General features: G+C 56.7%; 1 protein-coding gene across 2 annotated transcripts; it reads left to right on the top strand.

Moving 5' to 3' along the window:
- Positions 1 to 7,946: 7,946 nt before the first annotated feature.
- Ms4a15 (membrane spanning 4-domains A15) lies at positions 7,947 to 14,087 on the top strand. 2 transcript variants are annotated; one of them, XM_047519516.1, is made up of 6 exons: positions 7,947 to 8,183; positions 8,808 to 8,930; positions 11,353 to 11,409; positions 12,082 to 12,174; positions 12,494 to 12,607; positions 13,456 to 14,087. In XM_047519516.1, exons 1-6 carry the CDS (start codon positions 7,959 to 7,961, stop codon positions 13,570 to 13,572), a joined length of 729 nt encoding a protein of 242 aa, XP_047375472.1. In that variant the 5' UTR covers positions 7,947 to 7,958; the 3' UTR covers positions 13,573 to 14,087. The 2 variants fall into 2 exon arrangements, with proteins under 2 accessions (XP_047375472.1, XP_047375471.1); XM_047519515.1 differs by lacking the exon at positions 8,808 to 8,930 and having other exon boundaries at positions 7,959 to 8,183.
- The last annotated feature ends 89 nt before the right edge of the window (positions 14,088 to 14,176 follow it).

Here is a 14,176-nt window from a genome sequence, read left to right as displayed (position 1 = left end):
TGAGTTGGCTGAGAGCCGGCCCAGGCCTGTCCCCAAGGCCACCTTGAGCCTATGGATCCTGCATGGTCTTCCCGATTTTGTGCAGGGAGACCTGTGCAAAGATGCTTTGGTGAGAACCTGAACCCAGAAACTGAGGTGCAAAACCTCCGAGGCCTCAGGAATACACTGCGCACACGCACGCTCGCACACCTGGATGCATCCCCTCCGCTCCCTGCCGTGGGCTCCCTGGCCACTAACCTAATGTTGCACAAGTCTCTCGGGGGAGGAGGGTGACGGTCACATGGACCCCCTCCCAGCCCCGACACTCGCAGAGGGACCCAGCCATTCGCCGGCCTCTCGGGGCTTCCGTGCCCCTCCTGAGGATGGAAGGCTCCATGCTCTCCCAGAGCCCCGGGGTTGGGAGGCCAGTGACCCCAAGAGCAACTCCCTCAGCCCCTCCGCTGGCCCAGAGCCGGGTGGGGGCTCAGAACCAGGAGGGACTTGATCGCGTCCCAGAGGCGCAGCTCACAAGCAGAGCGACTCCCAAGCCCCACGCGAACAGCAAAGCTCTCACACACAAATGTGTGACTGCGGGAGAACAGAGGCGGCGGGGAGCCAGCGGCCGTGGCAGCCCGGTGAGTACCCAGCGCCCCTCCTGGAGGCCGGCCCCGGCCCCGGGGCATGATGGGGGGGCATGAGGAAGGGGGCGCATGGGGTCCCCAGGGAGGGAGAGGAAGAGACCACTGGACTGAGAAGGCTGGGCCCGTGGGTCTCCCCCTCACCTGGCACTCAGGGGGACAGGACAGTTCCCAGGGTCTCCCACGGGCAGAGATCTCCAGCTCAGGCCTGGGCCCCTTCTGCATGGGCAGGTAGGATTTTTAAAAAGGGGGTGTCTGTCTTCTCTGCTCAAAGCCAGGGACTGAGATGACTCATATGTCCCCGGAGACCCCAGGCCCTGGCCATCCTCCCAGGAAAAGCTCTCTCCCAAGCCCGACCCATCCCACACTGACCGGAGAGATGGTTTCAACCCGGATGCAGGCGCCCTGCCTCGCCCCTTCTCCTGGAGAAAGGGGAGGACCCGGCAGGGCTTCTGAGGGCTTCAGGACAGAGGTCGTCTCACCCTCATCCGTAGACGGGGAAATGGAGACTCAGGGAGGAAGGGCTGCCCCGGGTGGCACAGCAAGCACGGTGCAGCAGAACCCACCCAGGGCCAGTGGTGGGCGCGGGCGTGGAGCGATCCCTCAGGGTGCAGCCTGCCTCCCGCGGATGCCGGCTGTGCTGACATCCTTCCCAGGTCTGGGGGGCAGTTCTGGGCTGTCCTGGGAGGGCTGGTACCAAGGAGCCCAGGCCAGCCTCCTGGCAGCCTGATGCCCCCTGGTCAGACTTAGGCAGAAGGAGCAAACTCCTGTCTGACCCGGGCCACGGTGGGGCCTGGGGGCTGGGCTGTCAGTGGGGGAAGTGGAGCAGCAACCTCACCCCAGCCAACACCATAGCCGCCCATCTGACAGATGGGGAAACTGAGGCCCTGAGAGGTTAAGCCACTTGCCCAAAGTCACTTGGCCGGTTAAGCCCACGTGTGGCAGTGCAGATGCTCCCCAGGCCGACCCCCCGACCAGCACGCGAAGCTGCTCCTCCCGATGCATCCCGTGCATTTCATCCAAGACGCCCCACCAAGAGCCTCTCTCTTCCAGCTGTCGCGCCTCCCTAGGCAGCAGCTCCAGCCTGGGAATCCGGAGGACGCCCTGGCTGCCCAGCTGCAGCTCAGCCAGGACCACGGGCAGCCTCGGCTGCCCGCCTCTGACCTCAACTTCCTCATCTGCAAAATGGGGACAGTGATAGAATCCACGCCCACGCGGCTGACCACAGCAGAAGCTGGCGGGAATCGAGGCCCCCTGCGTGCCAGATACCACGCCAGGCACACAACGGGCAGTAGTCTCTTTTGAAAGCCACCGTGACTGTAGGAGGGGAACCGGGGCTGTCCTGTGGCTTCTCTGGCTGCTCTGCAGCCAAACAGCCTCCGAGTGTCCCGTCCTGTGCTGTGTGGCAGGTGAGAAGGGGACCGCGTGGTTCCCTCCTTTCCCACCGCCTGCCCTGCCCCGCGGCCGGCTCAGGTGGCATCTGAGAGGCGGGTGGTGGGGAAGGAGAAGACGGGGGCATGGGCTTGCCGGGGGCTGTCCTGAAGCCGGTCCTTCCCTGCAGGGACATTTCACGGGTTGTACAGAGATGCCCAGCACTGAGGGTCTCTCACCTGGTCCCCACCCCAAAACACCCCTCACTCAACCCCAGAGTCCGGCCAGTCTGACCCGCCGGGCCTGCGTAGGAGTCTCTCCCGCAGCCTCCTTAAGCAGCCTCCCTAAGCAGCCTCTGCCTTGTCTTGAGGCGAACGAGGGGCCGTCCCCCTCCTGCCTGCGTTCTAGATGCTCTCTCCCCATCTGCTCACCCGCTGCCACCCTGTGGGGAGGGTGTCACAGTCACCTAGCAGGTTCTCAGCCACCTCCTTTCTGCAGTTCCCTGCTCACCCCGTGTGGGGTCTCACGTCTCTGACACACAAGTCAGCCTCCAAGGCCACAGCCCAGCCCCCTCCGCCACACCACTCTTCTGACCCTCCATTTACCTGACTGCAAAATGGGTGCATCCCGGGCTGTGGGTAGGGTCTGTGTGAGAGCTCAGAAACCGGAAGGGCGGGCGCCCCAGGGGCTGTCACTGCTGTCACTGGGCGGATGGTTCAGCGGTTGGTAACATGCCCGTGGGTGTCAGGGTGCTTTCTTTGCCTCTGTGCCAGGGTGGGGGTGACTCCTGGAGGCAAGGGCTGTGCCTCTCCCTCCCTCCCTCCCTCCCTGCCACATGCAGCAGCCTTGGGCGCGTGGCTGGTTGGTGGGTCTGGCACAGAAGCCAGGCGGCTCTGGAAAGCCGCAGATGGGCTCGCCCCGAGGATGGGGGAGAGAGGTTTCTGAGTCCCAGGAACTCTGACACTTTCCTGCTTGTGATTGCCACCTAACCTGCCGGCGGGCAGAGAGCCTATTTTTGCAGTTGTTTTCTCCTCTCCTGAGGATCACGCGGTCTCTGTTCCGTCAGCCTCCTCACCTCCAGCCCAGGAGAGATGTTGTTCATTACGCACACCCTCCCTTCTGGGCCGCTCGGTCCCAAAGGGGCCCAGAGCCCCTCCTGACCCCAGAGAATATCCACAAAGGCACCCACAACCCACCGTGGTTTCAACAGTCCCCATGAAATGACAGCTAGGCAGGCAGAGTGGTGAGGCTTCCCGAGTTAAGTCCATTCCTTTTAAAGATTTTGCCCTTTTATCCTACAACGTCCTTCCTGCCTTGCTGCGGCTAAAACATCCTTCCCAGATGAACGCCAACACGGCTTTGTTTTTAATGAAGCTTCTTGGAGGAGGACAGGGTTGGCAGATGCAGTGAGCCCCGTTGGTTCTGAGTTTGAGGATCTGGGAATGCCTAGCGTTTCAGAATCATTACTCCAGGGAGTGAAGTGCACGCGTTGGTCCCTCACTCCAAAAAGTGCGGCTTCTAACCCAGAAGTGAGTGAATCCCGTAATGTCAGCGTCATTCCTACTGAGAGGAAGAGGCGCATGGATGGGATAGAGAGATGGAAGGAAAGGGAAGGAGCCAGCAGGAAGCAGCAGAGAGCAGGCTCCGAGGTCCCCTGCTTTAGGTCCTTGTCCTCCCTAAAGACGTCACGTCCCTGAGGTCCCTAGTCAGGGACGCTCTCCTGCCTCCCCCACCTCTCTCTTCTAGCAGTGGTCCCTCTACTTTGCAGAGACTCCCAGTCCCTGAGCTCAGTGCACACAGTAAATGCTCAATAATTGTTCGTTGGACTGAATTGCAAATTTCTCTTGCTTCTCCTTCCAGACTCCAGGCTCCTCAAGGGCATAGACCCTGGTGTCTGTGTGTGTGTGAGTGTGTGTGTGTGTGTGAGTGTGTGTGTGTGTGAGTGTGTGTGTGTGTGTGTGTGTGTGTGTGTGACATATGTTCATTTTGGAGGAGGGAACAGCCAGGAGAAGTCAGGTTATGCTGTTGTAACAAACATCTTAACACAACAGAGACTGAACTCTCCCTCGTGTTCCACGTCCCCTGAGGTGCTGCTCACTCAGGACCCAGGGGAATAGAATGCCCTCTTTGTGGAACATTGCTAGTCACTACAACACAGGGAAAAGGAGTTCTGTGGGATCCTGCGCTGGCCACTAAACTCTCCTCTCAGACGCTGTGCATTTACATCCACTCACTGATTTAACCAGAACAAGTCATGTGGCCACACCAAACCCTAAGGCAACCAGAGTGTGAGGACCAGAGCAATAGTCAAAGAACAGCATGATGGGGACAGGCAGCCATGGGGACAAGTGCAAGCTTTGCAAGGACCCATTTGGACTTGAATTCTCACCCTGCCAAGTCCCCCTGAGCATAGCCCCTCACTGCTCTTTTTCCTATTTTCAAGAATGTTCTTGTCCATTTTTGCACTTGATCCTATCAACCTCTGAGACAAGAGAGTAGCTGTGTTAGCCAGCTTTCCATCACTGTAACAAATGCCTGAGATAATCAACTTATAAAGACGAAAGGTTTATTCTGCTCACAGTTTGCAGGTTCCAGTCCATGATCCATCAATTGGCCCCATTGCTTTTGGGTCTGTGATGAGGCAGCACATCATGAGGAGCGCACAGCAGTGGAAAACTGCTCCCCCTAGAGTCAGGAAGTATAGAGGAAGAGGAGGGTCCAGGATCCCACAATCTCCTTCAAGGATACACCACAATGATCTAAGGACCTCCCACCAAGCCCCACCTCTGTCGTTTTGTTTTATACCACGGATTGACCCCAGAGGCACGCAACCACTGAGCCACATCCCCAGGCCTTCTTATTTTTTATTTTAAAACAGAGTCTTGCTAAGTTGCTTAGGGCCTGGCTAAGTTGCTGAGGCTGGCTTTGAACTTGTGATTCTCCTGCCTCAGCCTTCTGAGCTGCTGGGATGACAGGCAGGCGCCATTGTGCCCGGCTCCTGAAATTTTCTTTGACATAATATACATATGTACACATGCACGTGTGTGTGCACGTGTAATACATGATCTATATGTGTACATGCCAGTTGCTCAAAGTGAACAGCACGTGTGCGTCCTCCGATGCTCTGAGACCCTGCAGACTCTGCAGCAAATTTTCTGCAGTCCTGCCAAAGGCCTCAGCCGAGGGGTCTGCCCATGGCGTGTGTGTCCTGTGTGTTCTCCGGGCAGCCTCTGCCATTCGCTCTGTGACGGGTCTGAGCTCTGTTGGAGGACAGGCTGTGTGAGGGTCAGGGGACCAGAGGGAACAGCAGCAGGGGCTCTCAGGCGAGGCTTGCAGCGACGGGGCCTCCAGAGGCACCAGGGCGCACTGGCCGAGACTCCGCTGTCCTGAACGTTCTCTGTTCATTGCGAGTGACTGGTCTACGCATATTCAATTTAAGAAACTGTTTCAGGCCATAGCGTTATCACAAACCCCATGCAGAGGGTGGTGGAGGAGCTCACTGGTCATCTGGAGGGGCTTATGGACAAGGCTTCCCCCAGCCAGGGTGCTGTGAGCACTTGTGACCGCAGGGACAGGTCTCCATTGGGATCATGCAGCGCTGACGTGGTTGGGGCTCTCGTCTCCATGACCTCACGCTGAAATGGCGATTAGCAGGCGGGAACATCGCTTAGAACAGGGTTGGCAAGCTTTTTATTATAAAGAATCAGTAAATATTTTGGGCCTACGGAACCACAGGAGTTTCCTGTTGCAATCAGGAAACTCCTCTGCTGCAGTGCAGACAGGCGACACACACACAAATGGGCGAGGCTGTTTCCCTGAAGCTTTATTGACAAGAGCGGGTGGGGGGTCCTGTGCAATCAGTGGGCTGCATTGTGCCATCCCTGTTCTTAGAATACAGCCTGGCACATAGTAAGTGCTCAGTGAAATTCACCCACTGCTTTAAAGAACGGCTGTGTACGTTGATTATTTGCTGGGCAAGATGTGAGACTGCAGTGAGCTACCCCACCTTTCTGTAAGACAAGGGGAACAATGGCTGCTGCTGTAGTCTGGACCTTGAATGCTCACCTGTTAAAGGCCTGGTCCCCAGCTTAGGGCTCTTGGGAGGTGGTGGAATCTTTAAGAGGTGGGGCTTGGCCAGGTTCATGCCTACAATCCCAACAGCTCAGGAGGCTGAGGCAGGAGGATCACAAGTTCAAAGCCAGCCTCAGCAATTTAGCAAGGCCCTAAGCAACTTAGCAAGACTCTGTCTCAAAATAAAAAAATAAGAAGGCCTGGGGATGTGGCTCAGTGGTTGAGTGCCTCTAAGTCCAATCCCTGGTACCAAAAAAATGAAAGGATTTCAGGCAAAGAGTGTTGTAACAGGGCTGGGGAGATAGCTCACTTGGTAGAGTGCCTGCCTTGCAAGCACAAGGCCCTGGGTTCGATCCCCAGCACCGCAAAAAAAGAAAAAGAGTGTTGTAACAAATCAGCGTAAAGGCCGACTTTGATCAGGTGTTACGAGGCTGGCGCCAGTGTTACTATCGCCACTTTACTGGTAAGGAAGCTGGGGCAAGGGGAGGCGACAAAACCCTGCTTCTGTCTGGAGCTGTGCCCTGGCATGCCGCTCACTAAGGTTGACAAGAAGGCCGACTCTTTTCTTAATTATTTTTTTATTTTTACAGACTGCATTTTGATTCATTGTACACAAAGGGGTATCTTTTTGTTTCTATGGTTGGACACAATGTAGATTCATACCATTCATGTAATCATACGTGTACATAGGGTAAGACGTCTGTCTCAGTCCGCCATTTTTCATATCCCGCCTCATTTCCCTCTACGTAATCTAAAGTTCCTCCATTCTTCTCTCACCCCCACCCCCCACCCCCGTTATGTATCAGCATCCATTTATCAGGGAAAACACTTGGCCTTTGATTTTGGGGATTGGCTTATTTCACTTAGCATAATATTCTCCAATTCCATCCATTTATCTGCAAATGCCATAATATTATTCTTCTTTATGGCTGAATAGTATTCCATTGTGTATACATACCAGAGTTTCTTTATCCATTCATCTGTTGAAGGGCATCTGGGTTGGTTCCACAATCTAGCTATTGTGAACTGAGCTGCTATAAACATTGATGTGGCTGCGTTACTGCAGTTTGTTAATTTTAAATCCTTTGGGTGTAAACCGAAGAGTGGGATAACTGGGTCAAAAGGTGGATCCATTCCAAGTTTTCTTAGGATTTCTCCACACCGCTTTCCAGAGTGGCTGCACCAATTTGCAACTCCACCAACAATGACAAAGTGTGCCTTTTTTCCACATCCACGCCAACATCTATTTTTAATGACTTATAATCCAGCAGATTGGTCACTCTGCTGTTTCCTGGCTAACTCATCTCCTGACATCTGGCTAATGGCTGGTTTCTCTCTAAAATGTTTTGCCAGACCAATCATATCTAATGTTTCCATAATCTGTGTTTATCTTGGCTACATAATGACGGTCAAAGAGAAAGGCTCCCGCAGCAGGAAATGACCCAGGGGAATTATTTGCACAAGTTCAACAACTGCAGGCTGAGAGGCAGGAAGGAAAGAGTTAAGTGCTGAGTGAAGGGTAAAGAAACTGGCACTCTGGCTACGCTCTGCCTTTGCACAGTGAGGGAGCTCTTACCTAGCATGTAGAAGGCCCTCAGTTTGATCTCCAGCATAACAAAAATAAAGGAAGGGGGGATGTCCTTCCACATAATATAGCAAAAGAGTTTAAGAGCAGCATCTCTGACATCAAAGAGACCTGAAATCAAGTCCCAGGCTTACCTGTAAGCGCTTAACCTGGGACCTACTTCCATTCTGTAATGTTCCGCTTCCTCAGTATGATCAGGGATTGGGCAGCATCCTGGCTTCTAAGGAAGGACAAGAAGCCTTATGCAGATGTGTAACCACCACCGGTACCATTATTATCTCCCGAGCCTTTGTTTCCCAGGCCCCCTGAGCACGATGTCCGCACCTCCCGCCAGCAATGGGGTGTTCGTGGTCATCCCGCCCAGCAACGCCAGCGGCCTCCGCCAGCCCCCCGCCATCCTGCCGCCCTCCATGTGCCAGCCGCCAGGGATCGTGCAGTTCGAGGAACCACCGCTGGGGGCGCAAGCGCCCCGGGCCGCCCAACAGCCCGACCTGCGTCCGGTGGAGACATTTCTGACCGGAGAGCCCAAAGCTTTAGGGGTAAGAGGTGCAAATCCAGAAGATCAGAGGCATAGGTGCTGGGCAGGTAGTGAGCACCCAGCACCTGGGAAGGGGCAGCAGGCAGCGGTCAGATACTTAGGGAGGTCTGGGTGATGCAACAGAGAGACAAAGATCCTTTCCCCATTGTCATTGATGTGACAAGGCATTCGCCTTCTGTGGACACGTCCCACCCAAACTGGGATGGATGAGGGATAGATGGGGAAATGAGAAAGATGCTCAAGGCGATGTTTATTGCAGGCAGCAGGGGACAGGAGGGCACGTGAGGCAGTCGGGGCCGTGTTGGGAGCCATCGAGTTGAGACCAGGAAAACCAGATAGCGACACAGAGCGACCCTGGAGAGCCAGGGATCAGATCACGAAGCAGACGCAACCCGCTGGGTTCTTTGCCCTGTGGGTCCCGTAGGCTGCGGGGAGCTGGCTTTCTCTTAAAACTGTCTTTTATAGTTGTTATAATGATGTGACCTCAAAAGAACGGAATCTGAGTTTCTTTTGCCAGTCGCGGCCCTGAGCTGGGTGGGCAGGGCCGGCTGCGCTTTCCTGCCTGGCCGGCAGGGGGCGGCGCGGAGCCGGCGGCCCCCGGCTGAGTCCCCGCTGCTTCCCGCAGACCGCGCAGATCCTCATCGGACTGATCCACCTGGGCTTCGGCAGCGTGCTGCTCATGGCCCGCCGCGGCCACCTGGGGATGCTTTTCATCGAAAGCGGCGTCCCCTTCTGGGGAGGAGCCTGCGTGAGTGCAGGGCCATCTGGGGGGTCCCGCTCGGTCTCGCCTGGGCCCTTGCTTCACCCCCACTACTGTCCTGGGCTCATTTCCTCCTAGCTGGGGGCCAAAACACTTCCTACAAGAACCAGGGCCTAAATTAACTCCTGACCCCACACCTGAGCCTGTCGGCACCTATATATGAAAAGTTCCAGCAAACAGCTAGAAAAGACTGCCCGAAAGAGGGTGGGATGAAGGGGAATGGCCACATCCCAACCCCTGTGCCACCTGGAGCCCAAGGCTCACCCCACATCCAAACCCACCTGCAGAAGAAACCCCTTGGCTCCCTCTGAGAGCCAGGACCCAGCCTTCCATGAGCTCCATCCGGGAGTCTGACCAGCTCAGAAAGCCCTGAGCCGGGTCCGCTGACCATACCCCACAGCCAGCTGCCCACCCTTGCTGGAGGACCAGGTGAGGGGCTCCTTATCATCTCCAATAGGCAGGGGCCTTTCAGTGTTTGCAGAGTGAACGCTGTTGTTGGCGCCTTTGCCAAGACTTTGGGGTCGGGCCAGTGGGGTCTGAATCTCGGTCCCCAGGCTTGTTATCATGAAGTCCTCAGGTAAGTCACTAAACTCAAGCCTCAACATCCTCACTTAAGAAGGGGGTTCCTAGAAGTAGCCCTGACTCTTCCACAGTTTGCTGGGGAAATCAAGAGAGAACACAGATCCGAGCCGATGACTAACCCTCGAGTTCGGCACCTGATGGGGACTATCATTTGTGAGGATTCCCCTCCAAGAGGCACCAGGGCCTCCTGGAGAAGCAAGTGCAGGCACACGGCTTTCTTCCCCTGTCCAGGCGGCCTCCAGCAAGAGCCCCAAACCCCAAAAAATGGGACCCAGAGGGGCCAAAACTGCTGACACCTCTTTGCTAGAGCAGGATGGTCACTGGCCATGCCCTAGGGAGAAACCGTGGTTCCCAGTGACCCAAAATTGGAGGAAAATATGGGGAAATTGGAGACGCTACAGGAGAAATCACAACAGGAAGAAAAAAAGGCGTCTCTTTCTTCTCTGAGTGCCCTCCTGCCAGGCTCTGTCACCCACTGTGCCTCACAAAGACTCGAATGTGGCGGAAGGGAAAAATCAAAATGAGAACCTGCTCTTCAAGCTCAGGAGGCACCAGGGTCAGGAGACCCAGGCAGGACACACAGCCTCGACCTGCGATCGTTACATTGCAATTACACGTTGCCACAGGTATAGCTGTTCTCAGAGGCTCGAAGGAGTCCTTATTGGTACAGAAGGAAGGAGACAGGAGGGCTGGGATGTGGTTCCGGCTGGTACTCCCTCTCTGTGTGACCCTGAGCCAGTCACTGCCTCCCTCCGGGGTTCAGCTTCCTGGTCGGTTCCAGCGCCATCTTGACATTCCCACTTGATGCTGAAGAGGCGACTCCATAAATCAAAACTAAACTCAATTCCTGCCCTGTTTCCAACCGTATTCCTCCCCTCCTCTTGGCAAGACATCCCCAATCCATCCAGTTGTCAAAGCCAGAAACATCCAGGTCACCCTGGACCCCACCCCCTCATCTACACACCAGCAGGCCATGGGCTTGCCCTCCAGAGTTTGCCTGCTTCCCCTCCCCACCCCACCACCCTGGGGCACCCTTGTCTGGACAGCTGCGGTGGCTCCCTCCTAGTGCTCTGGCTCCCTGTAATCCCGGCCTCTGGGCCTCACAGCCTCCCTCTGGTCTTCCCCGTCACCCGTCCCTGGACCTCTCCAGCGTGGCAGCAGAGTGCACACACACACACGCTGCAGTGAACTGCCACCTGCCTGAAGCTCAGCCAGCCACAGAGCCAGCCTAGATCCACCGTGAGACAGCTGCACGGCATGTGGGCCGTGATACGGCCTAGCCGAGCTGTCCCGGAGCCGGCCTCTGCACCCCACAAACTCTGCCCCTCTTGCCGCACCTCAGAGGCCTCTCCTGCCTGTCCTCCAACATCAAGTACCCCAGTGGCTCCTCATCGCTACTCCCTGTAGTGTTCATGCTGCCCCATTGGAGCATAAGCCCCAGGCGAGCGGGGCCGGATTCCTGTCGGTCTCCAGCTGTCGTGTCCTTGGCGCGTGGCTGGACAGGGTAGAGGCTGGACGGAGTAGAGGCTGGACGGAGTAGAGGCTGGCTAAGTGAAGGTTTGAAAGGAACAACGTCTTCCTCATGAAGCCGGGATACAATGTCAGCGAGACACTGACCTCGTAAGCGACGGCCTGAATTCCCGGGACAGACCCTTACAGACCCCTTTAGACCCTTGAGAGAGACTCCAAGGTGCCTAGACAGCTTGGTGGCCAGGAAGCAGCTGCCGCCCTCTCCCTGGCACCTGTGGCTTCTGCACAGAGTCCTGCCAAGATGGGCCCTGAACGGTGGCCCTGCTGAAGCCTCACTGGGCCCCTCTTTCCCACACAGTTCATCATCTCTGGGTCCCTCTCTGTGGCAGCCGAGAAGAACCACACCAGCTGTCTGGTAAGTAGGGGTGGAGCTGGGGGACCAGGGGCAGAGGGCCAAGGCTGGATGCCACTCAGCTCTGTCCTCCCGGTCACTCACTCACTCAGCTCATTCAACAAGCATTTCCTGGGCATCTGCTAAGAGCCAGAGACAGGGCAACCCCAGGCCACCAGTCATAAAGTGCACAGGACAGGACAGGAGAGCCAGGACACCCTTCCGAAATACAGCCCAGGGTAGAAAGTGGGCATCCAGGGATGCAGTGCTCGCAGTCACTCGGAGACAGGAAAGACACACGAAGGTGCCCTGGGAGAGCAGGCAGCCATGCTGGGCCATGGCGGGTGGACAGCTCTTAGGATAGCCTCCACCTGGGGCTCTTCCACAGGGAGACAGAGGCAGAGGCCCGCTGCAAACCCTGCCCAGGGAGGCCACAAAGGTGACCAGGCCCTCCTCCCTAGCAGCTTCCAGAAGGAAAGGGAAGCAGCAGGGCATCCTCCTGAGGCCCAGGGAAGAGGAGGAAAGGAGAACAACCAAGAAAAACGACACGCGCAGGGCAGGGTGGCCACTGCCGCCACAGTGCCATGGCCATGGAGGCAGGGTGGGGGAGGCCGGGCATGCCAAGCTGCTGCCCTGTCCTTCGTCCTCCCTGCCTCTTTCCCCTGGTCCTTCCCCTCGTGTCTCTCTGTCCTGCAGGTGAGAAGCAGCCTGGGGACCAACATTCTCAGCGCCATGGGGGCCTTTGCTGGGACGGCCATTCTGCTCATGGATTTTGGTGTCACTAACTGGGTGCGTGGTCAGATGCCCCCAGGGTGGCAGAGCCACACCCAGGAGGGGACGGGAAGTGAGTTTGCAGCCCCAGGGTACTGACGGACCTGTGGGTCCTGATAGATCCCATAAGTGCGCTGACCCCACGACCTACCCCATAAGTGGGCATCAAGGGGAACAGAGGCAGCCTGGTAGGGTGAAGGGGGTGCGGGGCTGGCGGCAGGAAGCATGGCCCCGGGTGCAGTCTGACCACCAGGCACCCTTGCACCAGTATTCCCATGGGGTGGGGTGCTCATCATAGAACGCCTGGCTCGCCTTGACTGTGGACTTGGGTCCCCAGGATGTGGGCAGGGGCTATCTGGCCGTGCTCACCATCTTTACCATCCTGGAATTCTTCATTGCAGTCATTGCCACCCACTTTGGGTGCCAAGCCACACGTGCCCAAGCCAACACGGTGAGTACTCCTACCCCCCGCGAACTCATATATGGGCCTCTAGGGAGGGCTGGGGTGGGGAAGGCTCTCTGCCTTCCGCCCCTTCCCGCTTCCCTCTGGGAAGCAATGTCCAGGGACTGCGTTGCCATGACCTTTACGCATGGATGAGGATGGGACTGTTCACCTCGTGGCCACAGGGGGGCGCCGGCACCGCGGCGGCGCGGAGCCCGGAGGCAGAGCGCAAGCCTGGGCTGGGATTCCAGGGACCCTCCAGGAGCAGACTCGGGCATCGGAAGGGGCAGCGTGACTCTGGTGGAAGTTGAGCTTATTTTCCGAGAAAATGGAGGACAGAAAAATCAAAAAGGGGGCGATGGAGAGCATTCGAGGTTGAGGAACCAGTTAGAGCGAAGGCTGCCTGGGCAGGAAATGAAGCTGGGGATTGCTGCGTGGGGTGAGGCTACCGACGTCTTGAGCAGGGGAGTGAGCTGGGCTCAGGGAAATAGTCGGGAGGATTTGTCCAGTGCAGGGCTGGAGGCCAGAGCTATGGCCTGGCGGTTCCTCTGAACGAAGTCCTCAGTCAGGACAGGGACAGTCGGGAGAGAACACAAGGAGGCTCAGCTTCTAGAGAAAGGGGATTTTTGTCTGCTCTGCGCAGTGCTGTCTTCCCAGTGTCTGGATCGTAGTTGGCCCCAGCAAATGTTTTCTGAAATTTAGTTGAATGAATGACAAGTTCAGCGCTTGCTGTTCACGCCGGCAGGATTCATTTCGAGGGCGCTGTTCTCAGAGTGCCCACGAGAGGGTGCTACTGCAACACCCCCCGAAGGTTCCAGAGCCCTCCAGGACTTTCACGGGGTTCTTTTTCTTCGCAGTCTGTGATTTTCCTGCCAAATGCCTTCAGCACAGACTTCGACATCCCCAGCCCAGCAGCCTCCCCGCCCCCTGCCTATGACAATGTGGCATACATGCCCAAGGAGTCCTCAGAGTAGCCGGCTGTGACTCACAGGTTGGAGTCCAGCCTTTACCCTCTCCTCTGACTCCCCACCCCACCTTGTTCACACAGGGCAGCCTTCCCCAGCTGTCCCCTTCACGCCACACATATCCTGGCACTGAGTGAAGCCTTCCCCAGTGTTTTCTTTCCTAAAAGATGCCAGGCTGATATCCAGGGTTCATGCCCCTCAGTCCCTGAGCCCTGCCCACCCTTCCAGGGATGCCCCTGGTGCTGCTCTGCATTTCTCTCTGCTCATTAGGTAAAATCCTGACCTTGTTGGAGACTCAGACTGAGGCCTGGCCTAGCCCACAGGTCTTCAGAAGTTCATTAAGTTCAGAACCCAGAATGTTCCAGAATGGAGTGGTACACAGTGAAGGTGGCCTCCCTTCCCAGGGTGGCTAGGGACCCTTCTGTGCCTTTCTGTGCTCCTCCCTGACCCCCACTCCCTGAGGAACAAGGATGTCCCTGAAGGTTTCCATGGGATCTGGATCTCCCAGGGACATGGAGACACTTCCAGCCCAGTATCCACAGGTCCCAGCGTATGATTTGTCTCATCCATACCACAGAGGAAAATAAACCGTGTGGCTTAAATTTCAAGCTTG

Source organism: Sciurus carolinensis, chromosome 11, assembly GCF_902686445.1.
Source record: "Sciurus carolinensis chromosome 11, mSciCar1.2, whole genome shotgun sequence".
NCBI lineage: Eukaryota > Metazoa > Chordata > Mammalia > Rodentia > Sciuridae > Sciurus > Sciurus carolinensis.
This window is presented reverse-complemented; position numbering and strand designations above follow the sequence as displayed.

What these genes read in the sequence shown, in the direction of transcription:
- Ms4a15 (XM_047519516.1), top strand. Translation starts at nt 7,959, where the DNA reads ATGTCCGCACCTCCCGCCAGCAATGGGGTGTTCGTGGTCATCCCGCCC. An exon ending in AGAACCACACCAGCTGTCTG is followed by an intron (nt 11,410 to 12,081) that starts GTAAGTAGGGGT and finishes TCTGTCCTGCAG; the next exon opens with GTGAGAAGCAGCCTGGGGAC. An exon ending in ATTTTGGTGTCACTAACTGG is followed by an intron (nt 12,175 to 12,493) that starts GTGCGTGGTCAG and finishes TTGGGTCCCCAG; the next exon opens with GATGTGGGCAGGGGCTATCT.